This window comes from Dendrobium catenatum, unplaced genomic scaffold (assembly GCF_001605985.2).
Source record: "Dendrobium catenatum unplaced genomic scaffold, ASM160598v2 fragScaff_scaffold_262, whole genome shotgun sequence".
Classification (NCBI taxonomy): Eukaryota; Viridiplantae; Streptophyta; class Magnoliopsida; order Asparagales; family Orchidaceae; genus Dendrobium; species Dendrobium catenatum.
This window is the reverse complement of record NW_021318724.1, coordinates 361083-382335: the sequence shown is the minus strand read 5'-3', so window position 1 is coordinate 382335 and position 21253 is coordinate 361083. Positions and strand designations below refer to the sequence as shown.

The window sequence follows — 21253 nt, the reverse complement described above, 5'->3', positions numbered from 1 at the left end:
TTATTGTTACAATCCCAAAGCAACTCTTCGCATGTTTGTTTTACATCACAAACTCAACTGTTTCTATGCAATTTACCTAAAAATAAATTTTCTATCATCCTTCTGCATTTATAATTTTTAATCATACACTGATGGGACTTTTCTCTTGTAAATTCTATATGAATTACTTATACACCTTATTAGCAACTTTCTAATCTCTCAAATTTTCCAGGCTGCAGTCCACTCTCTATTGCAGGCGGCAATTGAAATTTCATCTCGAGGAGATGGAAGAGATAGAGATATCAATCTTTTTGTCCACAGAAGGTCCTTAGATTTTCCTTTGATTCTTGTCATTTCTTTTATAACTAGATTTTTATGGCTTTTTATTTGACACAACCTAAGTCATTTAATTCTAAAATATAAAAAAAGCAGTAAAAACTCGTATGCTGATTTCATATTTTTCCTTACTGGATAAATTTTAATCTAGTGATATCTAAATGCATGGAATGTACGTAAATACCATTTCAACAGTTGTTTAGTTGTTGAATACTGATACGAATGTTGAATGCAAACACACTCAAGTTGGGCATGATGGGATGGCGGGAACAAGTATTTTGTGAATCACATTTGCTGTGTTTGAAAACCTTATCAAATGGACAGATACTGATAAATTCAAAATTTAAAGTAATCGAAATCCATTTCTTTGGTACTTTGTTTGGATAGCTATAGCAGAATGCATTTTGTTTATGAAATTCTAGTAATATTCTCAATTGTATCTTGTTATTTTCTTCCGTAGTTTACTTTCTTGCAATAAAATTACTGTTTTTCATTGGTTTTTCATTGGAATCGTAGAGATTTCTCGCTATTTTTGCTCTCTTGATAGGATTTATTTGAAATATTCAAGTGTTTCCTATCACAGCTCTAGGAAGGTATTGGTGGTATAGGAAAACCTTCCATGTCATCGGAAGTATGAGATGAGAATAGGCGAGTATAACCTATCATGTATTTGGAAGCTCTCTAGGTAATAATTCAAGATTCCTGGTCTCCCTTAGTACAATTAAGAGCAAGAAAAAAATTACTTTCTTTTTTTGGCTTAAAAGGGAGGACTTTATAGTTTTTTTCCAGAGTGAGCAAATTTTTTAAAAGGTCCAATTGCTTTTTGTTGCCGATGTTTTTGCCATTTCTCATCTTTAAAAAATGTGTAACTTTATGATGATTTCTATGATTGATCCGATTTGCTGGCTTGCCATGAAGTTTCTAACAATTTTCTCTTGTGTAATAAATTTTTTTTTACAAAGCTCATTCCTACTATTACTTCTCTTTCCACTTCTTGAGTCATGTCTTGGGTTTTACTTCATGCTTTTTATGGCAAAGGCCATTTTCTTCAATTATGAGATTGTTTTTGGTTCCTCCAAGTAGTAATCTCCGCTTACTTTCTTCCCTTTTAACTTCTTCAAATGTTTATTGAATTTTGGGAAGGGGATGAATCCTAAGGATTCTACCACAAACTTCATCTAGATCTTTATTGAGGCCTATCTACACACCATTCATTAGGCTAAAAGATATCCAATTCTTACCAAATATTTTGTGTTTGTGGTGAACTATTTTGTAATATTCATGTTTTCTTTCTCGAGTCGAAGAGCATTGTCTCATAATTAATACAAGTGAGCTGAATTTTCAAAATTAGAGTATGCCATGTTGACTTTCTCTCAATTACTTGTGTTGTGGGCTTAAAAAATTCACACCCCACCTTTGTTGAGAGAGTTTAATGTTTTCCATGTAAATTTTTTAGAAAACAAAATTGGTTGAAGATAAAATATTATCTAGAGATTTCAGGCTCATTTTGAAAGGAATTTATGATTTAGTTCTAATTTTCTCATAGGCACAAGTTCTTATGGTTAAATATTATCTCTTCCGATGATAAGTGGGAGCTTTCAATTTAGGTTACTTGTTAGATGCTTAGTGCTTAGCATAGAATATAAGGAAATTGGCTTAGGATGAGGAATTTTGTCATCGAAAACTTCAAGCGGATGGTGGGAAAAATGATTATGAACCTGAGCAAGATCCCATGATTTCATCATCCTAAGTTGTTATGATCCTTGGTCTATTTAGTCAGAGCAGGTTGTCAATTATATATGACCGAATGATTCTTGTCAGCAACGATGATTTGAGTCATCCAAGTGAATCGTATAAACATAAGGTGAAAGTTTGTCTATGGAGATGAATTTAGGTTGATCCTAGATAATAGGGGACTTTATTCTCAATTATATGTACCCTATGATTTATAACTTAAGAATTTATAAGCTATCGTGGAATTTACATGCTCCGGATGTGACACTAGTATAATGTTGTTATTTTGTGATGAAACAATTTGTTCAGAATGCCTCAGTCTTAAACATTTATCTACGGTATCATTTGTTGGCAATATATCGGTTAGATGTTATATGCCATATCTTTATTGGCGAGAGATAGTTTATGAGCATAATAGTATGCTTGTCAAGATAGTGGCTCTTTGCAAGTTAAGATCATTCTTAATTTTATCAACCTCGACATGCAGTTGTAGAGGGTGAATACATTTTTCCATAAGTTTTAGGGTATAAAATTCACTTATGGATTTTTAGATTTTATTATTATTTTTTGAAATTTTTAGATTTTTATCTAGATGTGTTCTCAAAGTGATTTGTATTGAGATTGGGGCATTTTGAAAGAAATAACTCCATCTGATTGATATTTTCTATTAGTGCTGCCATAATTGGTGTGATTGAATAATTTAATTTTATTGCTTTTTTGATTTTTTCAACTTTGTTAGCTTGCTTGCAGAGGGTCGGCTTAGTGATCAATATTTGAAGTTGCATTTGTAGGACAAAATATCATTGTGAGCATCACGCTCAAATGTTTAATTGCAAATTTGCTCGATTAGAAAATTTTATTTCAATTAGTATTGCAGTAATTTTTTGAGAGGTGGGAGTTTTGTCTATTCCATTCTTAGGGAGATGAAGTATCAAACTTAAAAAAAATGAGACTTACAATCTTATCTTATAGGCAAGGCGACCTGTTCAAGAACATTGCATAAAATGAGAGCTTGAATTTGCCCTTGAAAGAGAGTTTGTGAATTTTTTAAAATAGTTGATCATTTTTCAAAAAAGGTTACATGATTCTTGGAGTGGGTTGAACTTGCCTCCTGCTTAATTTTGGTCTGTGTTGTACTTTACACATTGTGTTTAGCTTTTTAAAATACTTATCAGAGCACACGAGGTTGAAATTTTTTTGGTGATTTGATAAATCGTGCTCTCTTTTTGATGCATTTGTAAGGCACACTTGAATATTTCACGATACATTTGCGTGCTTTTTGATACATATAGATGGTGCATTTGTACAGTGTATGTTGTGCATTTTCACATTTTATACATTTTTGACATATTTGCCTAGCGCACTTGCTTGTTTTTCAGTGCACCTTTTTTGTGCGTTAGCACATCTTTTGATCACATTTACATGATGTATTTGCATGATTTTACCACATTGGCACGCTTCTCAGAGTGATTATATACTTCTTGAGTCAACTGCATACTTCTTAAGATTATGTCATGCTTCTCGAGGCAGTTACATGATTCTTGATGTAGTGGCAAGCTTCTTGAGGTGGTTACACTTGAATTTGAAAGTTATGTTATGATGTGTGTATGATTTGAAAATACTCGAATTTTAATTACTTTTGTAAATATTTGTCGTTGAAATGCATGCAAAATTTCATATTGAAGTTTTAAAAAATGCCCTCCATCCACTTGCTTGTATGTGTTGTGTATTCAGTGGCATTTGTGATGAATTAGAATCTTTTCATATTGTCAATTTTTTAGTTTTGCGTGGTTGGACTTTAATGTAGTAGGTCTTACACTTAATCAAATTTCTTGTTATATATAGGGGGATTTCCTTATTTATTTTGGCCATTCAAGCTCATTTTGTGGATTTTTGAAAGTTTTGAGCTGTTCTTGATGGCCCTAGGAGTGGAACTTTTATTCGGTCCGGTGAACGTACGCTCATCTACGTTCGGCCACCAATATTTTAGCGCCACGTAGCATGAAGAAAAATCGCCGACCCGACCCGCTGTTTTTTGGGTTCTCGCGCGTGCGTTTTTTTAAATCCTTGACGAGCCGAACAACATCCCATCACCTTTTGGATATATTTCAAATACCTAGCAATACTGAGCAAATACCAAGTTGTACCTAGTTTTTTCTAGCAATACCGAGCAAATCCCTAGCAATACCGAGCAAATACCTAGCAATACCGAGCAAATACTGAGTTGTACCGAGTTGTACTGAGTTTTTTCTAGCAATACCGAGCAAATACCTAGCAATACCGAGCAAATCCCTAGCAATACATAGCAAATACTGAGTTGTACCGAGTTGTAAAAACTCGGTACTACTCGGTATTTGCATGGTATTGGTCTTCACAGAGCGGTATTTCTCATTTTTGCAAAGCAATACCTAGCAAATACCGAGCAATACCGAGAAAATCGCGAACATAGCATTCCCGGGTACCGCTCCGGGTCAAGTCGTCGGGCCGCGCGGTTTAGAGTAAGAGCACGTGGCGACATGTTATTGGCGGCCGAACGTAGCTCTACGTCCGATCAGAGGACGTAATAATTGTTCCTAGGAGTGAGGTTCTAGTTATGCATGTAGGTACGATGCAACATTCATTATAAGTCCCTTGTAAGGCTTGCTCAATTTATTATTAATGGCATTTTTTTTCTCATTTTGAAATTTCATTTTGCCGCCCTCTTTTATATTTTTTTTTTATTTTAATTTAAATGCATTCATGTTCAGAAGTCCTATGTGTGTTGTTATTTCAAGTTCTTTCAATCTAAAGTCCTGTAGCCTCTTGGTATCTCCCTACATAGGAGGGGTATCTATGGGGAGTCTAGGCTTGCCCAATAAGCCAAGAAAAACATGCATGGTTGGTCCGAAGACATTTTGGTCGGAATTTTAAAAACCTCATAGTTTAAAGAAAGACGTGCATGAGATACATTTATGAGAAATTTTCAAAACAATATATTTTTTCTCATCGTGTTAACGGAAGCGCTCATAGGGCTCACCCGTCGCATCACAAGATAGATACGAGAACTTGCGACGAGATCAAATACATAAAAAATTTCATTTCATTTTTTTTTTTTGGAAAATGAAATGAGAGTGAGAAAGTGACAAAGGGGACTGGAAGAGAGATACAGAGTGTTGGAGTGAGTGAGTTATCTCTTTGCTTAGAGAGATAAAGATAATGAGAGAGTGATAATAAAAGAGAGAAAAAGAAAGAAAGATTTTCTTTCTCTATTTAGAGATAGAAAGTTATAGTGGAAAATAGAGGGGGAGAAGCTAGAGAGAGAGAGAGAGAGATTTTTCTCTCTGTTCAAAGAGAGAAGGGATTGAGGGGGTTATGCTGATCATGGTGGCTGTAGTTTCGTGAGGATTGGATCGTATAGCAAGGGGGAAGGGGAGATGTAGGCAGCTTCTATGGCTAGGAAGGAGGAGAAGGTGACTGGTTGGTCGGAATAGGTTGGGATGCCATATTAGAGAGAAGAGAGGATGAGCGGAGAGGTTTGGCGTTTGGGAGGTGAGACCAATAACTTTCATAGAGAAGGCGAGGGGGCTCACGAGCTTGTGCGAAGATAAGGGAGGCAAAGTGGAGGCGTGCAATGAGCTGTAAGCTCGACTCATGCAAGGCAATGAGAACCAGAGGGGGAATGAGGATTGATTGTGGGAGATAGTGGGGCAAAGTTTAGTCTAGGATTTCAAATTTTATTTATATATGGGATGGGCATAATGAGGATGCAATTGAGAGACTGAGTGGACGAGTTCAACGCTGTAGTATGCGACAAGTAATTCAAATGATATGAGATTTGGTGAGATTTTTTTATCATATATACATATATATATATATATATATATATATATATATCAAAAGGAATAACTCATAAAATTTCTTGATCAAATATTTGAATTTTAGACCAAAGATAAAATATAAAAAAAAAGAAATAAAAAATGACACCATTAAATAATGATTATTCTATATACACGCCACAAAAGAAGTATACTAACCAATGACAAAAAAATCTGGATATACATCTTTTCATTCCTCTATTTCTGAATTACAACAAGAAATAAACATGCTCAATGAAGAAATTAAAATATTGAAATTGAAATATGTATGGATATTTTGGCTAAATTTTTTATTTCTCGCACACTTCTCAGATTTTGTGTTGTTGCCTCATGCGTTGATAAATTTTTCGTTTTCCTTTTGTTGGGAAACTCAAGCAACATGAGCGTACTTTTTAGTTAATTTCGATGTTCTGGAACCGTTGGTGCTATCCATTTTGAAAACGGACGATGTTTGAGGACATCGATTGTGGCCAAGGCATTTCGAACCTAAGTTGCGTGACACCATATTCATTGTTCTCTGTTTCCTTCATGTTTGGTCGATTTGAGTATGGGAGGTGCCTATTTGGTAATTTTCACGTTCCAACTATGTCGACATAATATCATGAATGTGCGATATTCAAGTGATTACGATCATAGTTGATGCGCTTGGAACCATTTTGCATGATGTTGTGTTAGCTGGCCATTGTCCTCGCAGGTGACGCGCAGCTCGATGTCTCTAACGGTCGAACCTTCTTCCGATGCGATTCGACGCGCGGACGCGGTCACGTGGGCAGCCGGGGCAGTAAGGCAGGCAACGCGGGGCAGCGGGCAGCAGGGGCAGATGGATTTTTCGGGTCATTCCCGAGTTTTCGGGTCAACCCGAACCTGACCCGATTTTGCAAACTGGTCGGTTTTTCGGACCCAAAACTGACCCGCTTCGGGTTCGGGTCAACCCAAACCCGAAATTTTCAGGTCGGGTTTTCTGGTCGGGTCCAGTATTGACAGCTCTACTATTTAGCTAATCCATTCTTTTATCTTCCTCGAATCACCATTTGGATCAAGCAAGATCATTTTTAAGAATTTCTTTCTATTTTGTTTTTAGAAAATAATTTTAAAGAGATGCTCTATGAAGACTTTCAGAATGATGATGTGGCTTGGTAAGGTGGAGGGAGAACTTATTTTTTCTCTTTTTTTGCTATATAACGAATTAGGGACCTATTGTAATTGTTGGCCATAGCTTAAAAAGATACTTGCTTTCACACTATGGAAAAAAGGAAACAAAAGAGAACTGAGAGAGAAGAAAGAGGAATACTCTAAACTTCTTATTTTGCCCAAACTTGGCTCTATATACACAGATTTGCAATGGGTAAAAAGCAGGACGAAATAAACCATAGCCTAATGAGAAAAGAAAATAAACAATATGATGGTAATAGCACGTAAAAAACTTCTAACATTGGAATATGATCCCTCAAAAGAAATACAAAAGCTGTATGTTAAATCTGCTCAACCTACTGGCCTTATTTTGTTAATCCATGGGCGGTGAAAGCTGCCCCAGCGATCCATGGGCCAAGCCAGCCACCTAGGGAGCCACCATTGCTGCTGCAGCGGATTTGCCATCCTTTGCTATTCTCCAGCTGCAGGAACCCAAGATTTATGCCTCTTGGTACTCCGCCAGTTTTCTTTTATGCAATTTCCGCCAGCCCATAGGTCTTTAGAAGGAATGAAAATATTTCTTTCCTATTTTAGGAAATTAACGAGGGTATTATCTTAAGATGGTAGTAATTTATGGTTATTGTGTTACTTCAATGCAAATAAGCATGTGAGAAAACCTGTATATAAATCATTAAGTTGTCTTCAACAGGGGGCAATAGTAGAGAGTATTAAGTGCTGGAGCAGTGTAAACCGAGTATTATCTAATGTTGAGCCCATGTTTTTCTTTTTTAAATTTTCCTTGGAAGAATTCTTCACGGGGATGTCATTATTCCGTTGTTCTGAATCTTGTGCTTTTTCTGTAAAGGAGATGACTTTTTCGTATGTCTGACTTAAATATTTAGAAATTATGTTTGAACTTTTCCCATGGTTATGACAGTCTTCATTACACTGGGCTCCAATTTTTTATAGCGTATATAAAAATTCCCGCAAAATCCAAGTTCTCTGGCGACTTTGCTCACATTTATAAAAGTTGGTCGAACATCATCCTTGAATTGAATCTAAACAAAAAAAGTATCATATTAATCAATTTGACAGAACATTTTAACTTTCAGCTTGATCCGGCTGTGTGCTCCATTGGAGAGTGTAATTCATGAGGAATTGTCTGCCAAGCAGCCTTCAACTTCTGAATGGTTTTGGTCACATCAACATCCGATGGTTGTGACTACTTTTGTGAACATCTTTGAAAAGGATCCTTGCTTTACAGCAGCAACCACACTGTATGTTCTTATGCTTTTTATGTTGAGGTTTGTTTAATAGAAGATTTGCTAAATTTTAACCACCAACCCCCACTCCAGATGCTCGACAGGAAAGACATCCAGATCAGGCGCTACAAATGACCTCTCACTACTTATGCTTGCTTTGAGCTGCCTTGCTGCTGTTACAATGCTAGGATCAGCGAAAATTTCTTGTTCTCAATTCGTGTCTATGCTTCCTGATGCCACTGGTAGATTGATGGACACGCTTCTTGATTTTCTCCCAATACAGAAGGCTTATGATTCTATGAAAGATATTGGTCTACGCAGAGAATTCCTATCACATTTTGCTCCTCGAGCTGCTAGTCTTAAAATTAAAGGTGGGCGTACTGTTGAAGAAATCTCATTTTGGATTAATCTTCTTCAGAAACAACTGCAGCTGGCTATTGGCAGGGAAAGAATATGGGCAAAGCTTACAACGTGTGAAAGTATAGAGGTAAGACAATCGAAGCTATCTTATGGGAGAATTTATCCTAAGTTTTTTGTTATGAGATAACGGATGTGGATAATTTCATTGAATAACAAATTATGTTTGTTGAATGTCAAGTAATTAAAATTAATTGGGCAAGGTAAGTTAGATTAATTAAATGTGAAAAAACAAAGAGAAAGTCTCAAAGAGATCCTACAAAGACGTGCTTAAATAAAAGATTGAATTGAAGAAAAATTACTCCTATATTAATGTCATAATTGTTTGCTTGATGTATTTAATGCTTATAAAATGAGGAACAAAAATGTTATTAAATATGAATAAATTTGAAGAGTTTTTGATGCATCCTGAAATAGTGAAAAAATCTTAAAGCAATACTCTTTAGGTTAAAAAATAATAAAGAATAGCATGTTCAATTATAGGCGGTCAATATCTATTCGTACAAATGAGGTTAGAATGATAAGACCATATAATATAACTTCAAAATTCATATATAAAATTTTGTCTAAAAATCAAATTCTATTCTACCAAACATTCGAAATCAAATTTAATATTATCCAAAGAAAATCAAGCAACATGATAAAGTAAATTAAATAAAAATATATGAAATTTTGGCCGAAATTAAAAATGGGCCTAAAATGCAACAAAACATGCCTGTTTTAAGTTTATTGTGGCTGGCTTTAACTCCTTGTAATTGCCTATGGCCAATTGGGCTTTTGAGAGAGCTACGCTGACTTAATTACTACGTTTTATTGTATTAGAATGCCCATGTAAAAATTTACATGTTGATGTAGAAGAAGAGAAGGATAAGGAAATTAATGAGGGGCACGATTTTCAATAATTTGATACAAAATTTAGTGATTTTGAAGATTTTTTATTTGAATTTTCTTTAAGATTTGTTATTGCTATATATATGCGGATTTGATTGGAAAAGGATTCTTATATTGCAAATTTATTTTAAGCATGACGATAATTTTGTAAGCTATCATACACAACAGAAGTTGTATGAATGTTGTGACTGCTTAGCTATCGGTACAGTGAAATTAAAAATTGAACCCCCCTATGCATATATGTTGTGCCAAAACCCCATCTGTTCTTGAGCGTGTTCTCTGATTGTACTCCTCTTGTTCTATAATATTCTCATTTTAATCCATCGCTCATATATTGCGTGCAGCACAGTTTTTGCCCACAACTTGATTTGTGGTTGACACGGCTCATTCAGTGTTGACCATTGTGGTTTCTCATTGTGCATAACACTCATCCATTGCACGAAAATCATGCCTTGTCTCTCTGTTCCTCATGTTCTGTCACTGAAATTAACACTCCATACCATCACTATTCTATTGCCTTCACCATCACCACACTCGTAGGATTGCTTAAAATGGTTGATTATTTTGGAGTAGTCACTTTGGACTTACTTGAAGATATGAAAAATGATCTTATTTGGGGGGAAAATGGATCTTTATTTGGGTCAATGGGAAAATAGATCTTATACATCCTTTTACTTGTGAGTGCTTTCCTAAATGTTATTTTTGTATCATAAACTATAATAAATAATCAAATTGTATGGATTGTTGATGGTTGATATTAAATGCATCATATGCATTGGTGGGAAATTCTTGCATACGATGAGTAATGAATTTTTCTATGAGAAGTACACAAATTATGCCCAAATCTAATATATTAAAATCAATCAAATAATTCATAGAAATTATATTTTTCAAATTGGGCATAATTGATACAAAACTCTGAAGTCTATAATCGTTGAAAACACAAATTATGTGCATTGAGACCCAAGATAAAGTTTAAATTAAATTAAATTAAATTAAATTCATTTTTTTTAAATTTTTATATAAGTTTTGTTTAGTAAAAATCTGTTTGCACATACATACAATTACATAATTTTAAAAATAAATCTTTCTTATAAAGCTGCTTGCTTGAAGCCTAGCTTTAGGGTTCTTTTTCCTCACTCTTATACCTCTGTGCTGCTCCTTCCAAGCATAAAGGCATGAAAAAACCTCTCCTTCAAGAGGCCAAACCTCTTATTTTTATTCCTCTCTCTCTCTCTCTCTCTCTCTCTCTCTCTCTCTCTCTCTCTCTCTCTCTCTCTCTCTCTCTCTTGCGCGCGCTCTCCACCAATTTCTCAATCTCTCTAACTTTATCCATCAAGCCATCGTAGGTGTACATAACAACTTCACTTTTTTTTCTATGCCCTTGTACGTGTCTTTCTTGACATAATAGAGAAATTAGGGGTCTAAATAAGTCGAGTCGAGTAATGGTATTATTGAGCTTGGCTCGTCAGTTGGAAAGCAAGCTCGAACTCGTCCCATTGTAAATTAGCTCGAGCCGGCTGGCGAGCCTTGTTGATCCTGCCACGAACAGCGAACTGCTTCATTTCGTTTCATTCTTCCCGCAAACAACGGACCACTCAATCACCTTCCGCCCGCTTTCGACTTCGTTCCGCCTGCCCCCACCTCCCGCCTCGTTATGGCCGCCTTGTTCCTTTCGAACTCGGGTCGCCCGCCTAGTTTTGCCCGCCTCATTCCGCTTCGAACTCAACTGAATCGCCAAACGCCTCATTCTTCCCTAACAACATTTATTATTAATTTTTATAAAATATTTAAATTTAATAAATATAATAAAATTATTTTAAAAACTATTAATAATCATTCGAGCTGGCTCGCGAGCTCACGAGCCGAGCTTCATCAAGCTCGAACTCGAGCTCATTTACGAAAAGAGATCGAGTTTGAGCTCGAACTCGATATGCTCGACTCGCGAGCCCATAAATGAGTCAAGCTCGAGCCGGCTCGGCTCACTTACACCCTTAAGAGAAACTATATAATATTATATTATCTTTTTGTGTAGGTACTATGCCAAAACATCCATACTTATCTTTCTTGATGTGGTTGACATAAAGACTGTTTGCAGGTGTTTTACAAACCATCCATGTGTGCCTTTGAAGCAATGGGGGAGAAAATTGGTTATGGTGTCTCTTGCATCACTTGTACATACCTTTTTGTTGTGATGAGAAGGTGATAGAAAATACTTGAGTTCGCAAGTAACCCTAAGGTAATACTTGAGTTCGCAAGCAAACCTAATCCAAATTGGTGAACAAACAACGACTGGACTGCTGTCCACAGCAGGAAAACAACAGCAAACTGCTGTTTACAGCAGCAAAACAGCAGAAATTCAGAGGAAAACTGAAGGAAAACTCAAAGCAAGACTTGTATTCCACTAGACAATGCGTAAAATAGCAAAGATACAATTGTTCTTCAATCCGAGAGGAAGAACAACTCTCCAATCTCTAGCAATGCCAAGAGCCCAAAGCAAAAGAACCCTAGATCTCAAATTACAATTCAAATTCAAGATAATCCATAATTCCCTCCTAAGCACCTAATTAACCATAAAGGAGGAATACAAATTACCAAAACAGCCCTCCCCATTCAAAATTTTTCTCCCATATTAATTTTTACTCATGCTTGGGCCCACTATGCATCCCGCCCCCCCTCTGCTTTGTTCCGCCTGGGGCTTGGGCCGCCGGGTGTAGAACCGGACCGATCCAGCCGGCCCCTCCTGGGCCGGCATAACATTACTCCCCTCTCAAAAACTCACCTTGTCCTCAAGGTGAAAAGAGGGAAATTGCTCTTTCACTCTTTCAAATGGTTCCCAAGTAGCGTCGAAATCAGGTAGATCCTTACATCGAATCAACACTTCCTTATTGCCCTCTTTATCAGATCTTACCCCTATAAGCTCCAGGGGTTCTAAAGTCACTTCTAACTCCTTCGTCATTGATGCTGGTAACTCTGAACTAAATGCATGCTCTCCCAGAGTTCTCCTCAGCTGTGACACATGGAACAATGGGTGTGTGGTAGCGGAGGCGGGTAACTTCAGACGCCACAGCGCCAATCTTCCCCAAGATCTTTTAGGGATCAAAATACCTCGGAGCCAGTTTGTCGTTCCGCTTGTTAGCCACTGATTTCTGTCTGTAGGGGCTTAGCTTCAAGAACACCTTCTCCCCCACTTCAAACTGCATGTCCCTCCTGTGTGAATCCGCCTGTCTCTTCATAATTTGTTGTGCTATCTGTAGATGTTTCTTCAATTCTTCTAGCACATTGTCCCTTTCCTCCAAGTACTGCTCCACTAACGAAACGGGTGTGCTTCCCTTCCCTTAGTGCACTAGGTGTGGGGGGTCTCTGCCATACATCACCTTGAAATGCGTCATTTGAGAAGCAGAATAGTATGAGATTTGTACCAATACTTGGCCCAACGTAACCACTTCACCCACATCCGCGGTGTTTCAGAGGCAAAACACCTCAAATATGTTTCCAAGCTCCGGTTTACCACCTCCGTATGTCCGTCTGTCCATGGATGGTAGGCAGTACTTCTCTTGAGAATCGTGCCCTGCATTTTGAAAAGCTCCTTCCAAAACTAGATAAGGAATACTGTCTCTGTCAGACACAATTGACTTAGGAACCCCATGTAATCTCACCACTTCCATGATAAATGCTGACGCTACTGATACTACGGTGTAAGGATGTCGTAAGAGAACAAAATGAGCATACTTGCTAAGTCGGTCCACCACTATAAAAATGATTGTGAATCCCTCTGAGCGGGGGAGGCCGTCAATGAAGTCCATAGATACTTCCTCCCACACTTTGTTAGGAAATGCTAATAGTTGAAGTAGCCCTCCTGGTGCCATCGTCATATATTTATTTCTCTGACACACCTCACGCCTTGCCACCATCTCTTCAATATCCTTATACATCCCCTTCCAGTAAAGCTCCTCTGCCAGCCTTTTATATGTCTTCTATATCCCTGAATGTGCCCCAACAACACTGCTGTGAAATTCCTGTAGTAAGTGGGGAATGTGTGCTGATGTTCGTGGCATCACGAACCTCCCATAATGTATCAACTTCTCCCCCTCCAAATAGTACCCCGAATGGCTACTACTATCCTTCCTCAAGTCTTCCTTGATTTTCTTCAGCTCCTCACTCTGTAGGCTTTCTTCTTTGATTGCCCCCTGTTAACCATCAGTGGTACTGAGACTGTCAACTCCTGAAGTTCCCCAACACATATGGATAAGGCGTCGGCTGCCTTATTTTCCACCCTTGGTCGATACTGGATCTCAAAGTCATAGCCGAAAAGCTTTGACAGCCACCTCTAATGTTCCTCGGTCACCATCCATTGTTCCAATAAGTATTTCAAACTCATTTGGTCCGTACGAATAATGAAGTGCCTTCCCAAAAGATAAGGGTGACATTTCTGAATGGCTAGGACGATGGCCATCAGCTCTCTCTTATATACTGACTTAAATCTAGCCCTGATCGATAGCACCTGACTGAAGTAGGCTATAAGCTTGTGATCCTGCATCAACACTGCTCTCAAGCCATACCCTGATGCATCAGTCTCCACTACAAAGGTCTGGCTGAAATCTAGAAGAGCTAACACTGGAACCGTTGTCATGGCTTTTTTTAATCTTTCAAAAGCCTGAGTTGCCGCCTCTCCCCACAAGAAATTGTCCTTCTTCAGTTGCTCAGTCAAAGGCCACGCATTGGTATTGTAGCCCTTCACAAATCTCCGGTAGTAACCAGTCAGACCTAGGAAACCCCTCAACTCCCTTATGTTGCTAGGCCTTGGCCAGTTCTGCATGGCCTAAATCTTGGATTGGTTGGCTGCCACTCCCTCTTAAGACACCACATGTCTTAAATATTCCACCATAGACTGGGCAAAACTGCACTTCTTTTGGTTAGCTTTCAGTTGATGCTCCTGTAGGATCTTCATAATCTCCTTCAAATGCTCCAAGTGCTCCTCCTTCGTTTGGCTGTACACCAAAATGTCATAAAAAAAACTAGCACAAACTTCCTGAGATGTTGCCGGAACACCCTATTCATTAAAGATTGAAAAGTAGCAGGGGCGTTAGTGAGCCCGAAAGACATCATCAAGAACTCGTAATGCCCCTCATGCGTTCTGAAGGCCGTCTTCTGAATATTCATCTACTTCATTCTGATTTGGTGGTAGCCTTACTTCAGGTCCATCTTAAAAAACACTACTGCTCCGTGCAACTCATCTAGTAACTCGTCAATCACCGGAATAGGGAACTTATCCGGCACTGTCTCCTTGTTCAACGCCCTGTAATCCACGCAAAACCTCCAACTCCCATCCTTCTTCTTGACTAGTAGGACAGGTCTGACTATTTCTTCCTCCAACATCTCCCTGATCAGCTTCTCGATTTCATCTTTTTGAATTTGAGGGTAGCGGTAAGGTCGAACACTAATTGGTGACACCCCATCCTTTAGATGATTGCATGCTCTGGCTCTCTGGGTGGTGGTAAGCCCTGAGGTGGCTGTAACACCTCCCTGAATTGCTGTATGAGCGGTTACACCACCAGTGGAATGTCTCCTTCATCGCCCACACTCACCCTCTCCAAGCGCTGCAGCTCAACCAGATATCCACCTCCCACCTCCCACCTCTTGTATGGATATGATCATGGATTTGAGAGATACCCCAGCCTTGGTCAGGCCAGCATCACCTTGAATCGTTCTCCTTCTTCCTCCCATCACAAGTTCCATCCTCAATGTCCCCTAATTGATCTTGGTCTCCCCAAATGTTTGCAACCACTTCATCCCTAGAATGACGTCAGCACTCCCCAATTCCAAGGGAAGGAAATCCTCCCTTATCTGGATCCCCTGAATCTTCAGCACTACCCCTCTACAAACTCCTCTACCCATTTCCACCTTTCCCGTGCCCATCATCACCCCATAGGCTCTTGTATCCACCAACTCCATCCCCAACCGCTCAACGATCTGGTTGGAAATAAAATTGTGGGTTGCCCCACTGTCAATCAACACCATCACCTCACGGTCAGCTATCTCTCCTTCACTTTCATAGTGTGGCTCAGAGTGAATCCCACTACAGAGTTCAGAGAGACTTCTGTCACATCCAGGAGCAGCTTCTCCTCCTCTTCAGATTTGCTCCCACCTCCCTCCTCGTCTTCCTCGTCTTCACAGATAAGGAGAACTTGAAGAGTTCGGTCCTTACACCGATGCTCCGGCATGTACTTCTCATCACATCTGAAGCACAACCCCTTTGCCCTCTTGTCCTGCATCTACTTCTCTGTCAGCTTTTTGAATTGTCCCCCATCCCCCCCTCAAGTTTTTTCCTTTGGCGCTTCTTTCAGACTCCCTGACGCTCTTTTGATGGTAGGAAGGTGGTAGTCATCTTGTATGATCCCCCTCAATAGTTCCCCCGAGCTCCTCTTTTTGATTTCTTCAGATCTTCCATCAACTGCGCCAGCTCCATAGCCTTCCCTAGGTTCCTCGGCTCTAGCACCCTAACTGCTGTTCGTATCTCAGGTTTAAGCCCCTTCATGAAGTTCCCTTCTAGGGCTGACTCTGAAATGTGCTCCAATCTGCTAGCCAAGTACTCAAACTTGTCCTGGTAATCTGCCACAGTCCCCTCTTGAGTTAAGGCAAAGAATTGCTCATAGAAGTCTCCTCCCCCATCGGCTCGGAAACGCTCTAATAAGCAATATTTGAACTCTCGCTAGCTCTGGATGGGCTCCCCCTGTCACGCCACTGATACCATGCCAAGACTTTTCCTTCCAAACACAATCCCGTCGCCGTCAGCTTCTCTTCCTCTGTCAAACCGTTGACAACAAAGTAATGCTCCTCCTTGTAAATCCAACCATGGCCGTCTTCACCCTCAAAGGCGCATCTTCAGTTTCCTCACCCGTGGGTCTCCCCCGTGTCCCCTGAATCCTCCATAACCTCCCATTTCTCAAAAAGGAGGTGCTCCCCAACTGTCACGATCTTCTCTCCGGTGATTATACCCGAACCCTTCATCGTATTCCCTTCTTCTCCCTTCAAAATCAGCGTCTCGGCAATGAAATTCTTCCATTCTCCCGACGAAATTAGTACCCCTCTGGTCATTTCCCAAACTCATCTCCTCTCTAAAGAGTTGCTCTAGAGGTGGCATGTCATCCTCCCCCTCAATGACCTCCACTTCCGGATTTCTCCTCTCCCTAAACGGCCTAAACGGGTTCGGATTCCCTCCTACACCATGGCCTCCGGTGGTCTCTCTTTCTCCGATGTCGTAAGATTTATCTTCAACTCTAATAGTTTCTTCAGCCTTTCTTCCATCACCATGAACTTCCCTCTATCCTTTTATTGTTGGAGGTGATTTGAGTTTGAAAGTCAAAAAACTTTCCCTCCAAATCTGATTTTAGTTGACCAATCTCGCCTTCCAAGACCTCGACCTTCTTCCCGGCCATCTCTTCCCAAGAAACACGAAGATCTTCTTCCGGTAAAAAAATTTCCGCCTAAATTTCAGGATTCAGCCTCCGACGGTCCCAAATCGGCGCTCTGATACCAATTTAGTAGGAAATACTTGAGTTCGCAAGTAACCCTAAGGTAATACTTGAGTTCGCAAGCAAACCTAACCCAAATCGGTGAACAAATAGCGACTGGACTGCTGTCCACAGCAGGCGCGACTCAATGCGGATGCCTCGTCCGCTTTTTTAATGGTTGGCTGGTTGTATTTTCTGGTACCTACTAAGCTTGGTGTCACAAAAATGTTAAAATTCAGTCAAAATCAACTTACAAACAATAGCAAAAAAGAAGCACTCAAAACTCACAAGAAGTCCTATAAAAATAATAAAATATTAACCAAATGGACTTGCATGGACTTTGGTGTCTCGCCAATGATCGTGATCATGATTACCTTACTATTCCCTTAGAACACTATGAACTTGAAATTGAACATGAAAATTGCATGCAAAATACTCCTATTTAATAGGTGTGGATGCTTCCTTCATGGGACCTATCTCGGCATTAACACAAACAAAATATTAGTTAAACGATATTATTTCAAGTATTCTCCAAAACTTAAGCGAACAAAAATTAACCGCTCGTGCAAACAAAAAAATGTACACTAAAAGGTTGACAATTGAACAAAATGCAGCTAAATATACACAAATGGGAAAGTATTTGCAATTTAACAACGATGGTGCAGTTAACAAAGGCATGAAAAAGTTGAACTAGTATAACTTGAAGTTGCGGACATACTTCACAAAGTAAAATTCAGTTCAAAATGGATATCACGAGAAGTCATGCATGTGATCCGAAAAACTTACTAACCCACCAAAATGCAAAACAGGACATATTACCCACATTTACAATTATACCAGTGATTAAAATGTTCATCTGCAGCTTGAAGATATTGACAAAGCTCTGACGTGTTAAGCAAAATCTTAAACATTTCCATGCTTGGATGTCCATAGCATAGCAGGAGCTCGTGCAACACCATACTTGGATGTCCCATGCACATGATAAACTTGTTTGACCCCAAAAATTTTATAGTTTCACATCTTGTCCTAATTGCTATGTAGGTTTACAAATCTCAATAAACATAAATGTCCTAGCAAAAAAATGAAAATTGAAATTACAGTGACTTCATAAATGATGTGCATGCTTATTTTGGAAAATATGAGTCAAATGAAACTTCCTTGAAGAATGTGCAAATACTATAAAATGATGCAATTAATTATGTCCTTGAGCAACTTCTTACCGCATTGTGCGCATGCATGCTTGAGTAAGTTGTTGGGTTGATAAATGCCTTTATATTTATGATATTTTTGAATAAAAATGGATTAAAAGGTGAACAATAAGAGTGAAAAAGAAATAAAGACAAATCTAGAAAAAAAAAGAAAAGTATTAGAAAAAGTTTGGAAATTTTAAAAAAATGTTTAAAGTATTTCTACTTTAAATGTAATGATAGACCATCACAATTCTAAAAATGATAAAGGAGGGAGATAACATCGAAAAAATATGGGTTTCTCTTGCATGAGATGTGCCAGGGGTCGAGTAAGGGCAATATCTTGATGATAGACAAAATTTTAAAAAGAATACAAAAATAAATGCTGGGCCAATTTACTACATGGCTAGATCATATGTTCTAATAATTAGGCCAGATATTTTATATGCTATGAGTGGAGTTGACAAAACCCGTATCTCGACAAATGCTTGTGATAAAAGAATGGTCATAAATATCTAGGTTGTCTCATTGTGAACTAGGGGTAATTTATTCTAACTCAAATCCCACTCCCACTTGAATATTTTTTTTTTTAATGTATTTGCATAAGGCCTTCACGCTCTTTTTCTTTGAAAATTTATTTAAAAATAAACAAACTCAATTTGGCACCTTCTTTACAAAGCAGGGTCATAGGTTTCAATCTTTGGTTTTCTTTATTATTGGAGATGTAAATTTCATTTGTAGGCCCAGTCCTCTAAATATGGGGGCTTAGTAGATAGGCTCATATCTCAATAATTTTTTGTGGCTTCATAAGGGGTAGAGTAGTTATGGTCCATTGCTCGATTAGTTTTTGTAGTCCGATCCACTATTTTTGTCTCATATATGCTTCTTTTGTTGTTTGATGGTAAGAACTAAGTACTTATCGTCTGCATTGAATGATGAGCTCCAATTATGCTTATTCTACTTTTTATTTATGGTTTTTTTACTGTATTGTGTTGGGACATTAACTTCTATGCCCATCAATCTTCGTACTAAATTTAGCATTTATCAGTGCACATCTTTTTCTTCAAAATGTCAGAAAGATTGTTTTATGGGGAATGGCAATGATTACTCTTTTTCAATCATTTCCTGAAGTATTATTTTATGAGTGTTTTTTATTCATAATAAAATATGCTGACGGGTAATCAACAGGTATTGGAAAAGGATTTGGCAATTTTTGGGTTTTTTATTGCTTTGGGCAGAAGATCTCAGTCATTCTTATCATCTAACGGCTTTACCATGACGGAGAACCCAATTGAAGGAATCATAAGGTGCAGTTGTAGGAAATCTAGCACTTTTTATTTATTTTAAGTTAAACTAGCTATGATTAGGCACTACTCTTTATGTGCTTTGATTTTATGTTTCGTTACTTCGTAGGTATCTTATAGGGGGCAGTGTGTTATTCTATCCTCAGTTGTCATCCATAAGTTCATATCAGCTGTATGTGGAAGTACGTAATCAACCATTTCCATGTTATCATCATTATACCATCATCAGCATCTTCATTAATCCTATTATCTTTCTCACTAGTCTAGTAATTTTTTAAAACTTTATATGCATTCCTTTTTCCACCACAGGTTGTTTGTGAAGAATTGGAGTGGGTCCCCTTTTATGGCAGTAACTTATCTAACATAAAACAGATTCATGAAAATATGGTCAAACAAGAAAGAATTTCTCAAGAAGAAGCAATTTCCCATGTCTTGGATGTGTGCTCATATTGGATGACAAGCTTTATCAAATATAGTTCATGGCTTGAGAACCCATCTAACATTAAAGCAGCAAGATTTCTTGCTAGAGGGTACATCATCTTTAAGCTTGGATTTCTTGATTTTTTGTGCTACTATGTTAATATTTAAACTATTACTATAAGATTAATGTTTTTTTGTGCCACATGCTTCAATCCTTTGGTCCTTTTTATTGACAAAGTTATGATATGTTAGTTACCTTCATGCTTTCTCTTATTTTTAGGCACAACATGCTAATTGAACATATGAATGAACTAGGGGTGTTAAGGTAATTAGAACCTTTAGATTCTTTACTTTTCATCTTCCTCTATCTAGACATGTTGATTCTCACAGATAATGTTGATTATTGAACAATTTTAATATAAGCTGCAGGAACAGAAAGAAGAAGGTTGCTGTAGAACATCAAGGTCAACAACAAACTGAGCTTTTGTCTATTGAGAAAGAGAAGGATACTTTTGATAAGGTGTTCCTCAAAGTTTTGGTTAATGAATACCTCTATTTTTTGTTTATTTGCTATTTTCCATGGCAATGAACAAGTAGTCCTGTTTTGTGCAATGCTTGACGGGACATTCAATAATCTTATTTTACGAAGTGTTTCATATCTTCCTCATTTTAGCTAGAAGTAGGGCTTTCAGTGGCAACAGGGGGAAGAGGGAGTGTAGGAAGGTTTTTTACTAATCACTGAATCTTGGTAAATTTGAATAATTGGAAGCGTATCTTTCATATTATCCATCTCATAAAGAAAGATTTGAAAGCATTTCCTTTAATCTTTCCCATGAAGTGTTTTTGGTTCAAACCAAATTTAGTTCCAGCCTTCCAAGAGTCTTTATGAATTGCGTGGCTACCTCAAAACTCATTCCCATCACTTGAATTAGTAAGTCCCCAAGAGAAAGAGAGAACATTTGCTTAAGTAGTATTGATTATCCTGGCTTAAACTGAAATTTAAAACTCAAAGTGGATAGTTATATCATTCATGCTTATTTGGTTAACAACAGGGTCTCAGTAAGATTGTTGCAACGTCCCATATACCAAGTATATCGTTTTTCAAAATTATAAAAAAAATGGTTTTCCTTTCCTTTGATTGGATGATTACCTAGAATTCATATGGATAACATTTTAAGATTTAATTTTGTCCATGCTTTGAAATGTTTGCTTTAAGTCAACATT

At 38.0% G+C, this 21253-nt stretch overlaps 1 protein-coding gene across 9 annotated transcripts in view; it reads left to right on the top strand.

Moving 5' to 3' along the window:
• Positions 1 to 21253, top strand: part of LOC110115753 — a 62353-nt gene that overhangs the window by 7358 nt on the left and 33742 nt on the right. For 7 of the 9 annotated variants that reach the window (XM_020849105.2, XM_020849106.2, XM_020849102.2 and 4 more), the window contains exons 3-10: positions 212 to 303; positions 8147 to 8311; positions 8390 to 8783; positions 19494 to 19612; positions 19719 to 19791; positions 19919 to 20139; positions 20310 to 20354; positions 20453 to 20549. In XM_020849105.2, coding sequence (XP_020704764.1) covers positions 212 to 303; positions 8147 to 8311; positions 8390 to 8783; positions 19494 to 19612; positions 19719 to 19791; positions 19919 to 20139; positions 20310 to 20354; positions 20453 to 20549 — 1206 coding nt within the window. The remainder of the gene's footprint in view (positions 1 to 211; positions 304 to 8146; positions 8312 to 8389; positions 8784 to 19493; positions 19613 to 19718; positions 19792 to 19918; positions 20140 to 20309; positions 20355 to 20452; positions 20550 to 21253) is intronic. The other 2 variants (XM_028693327.1, XM_028693326.1) reach the window with 2 other exon arrangements.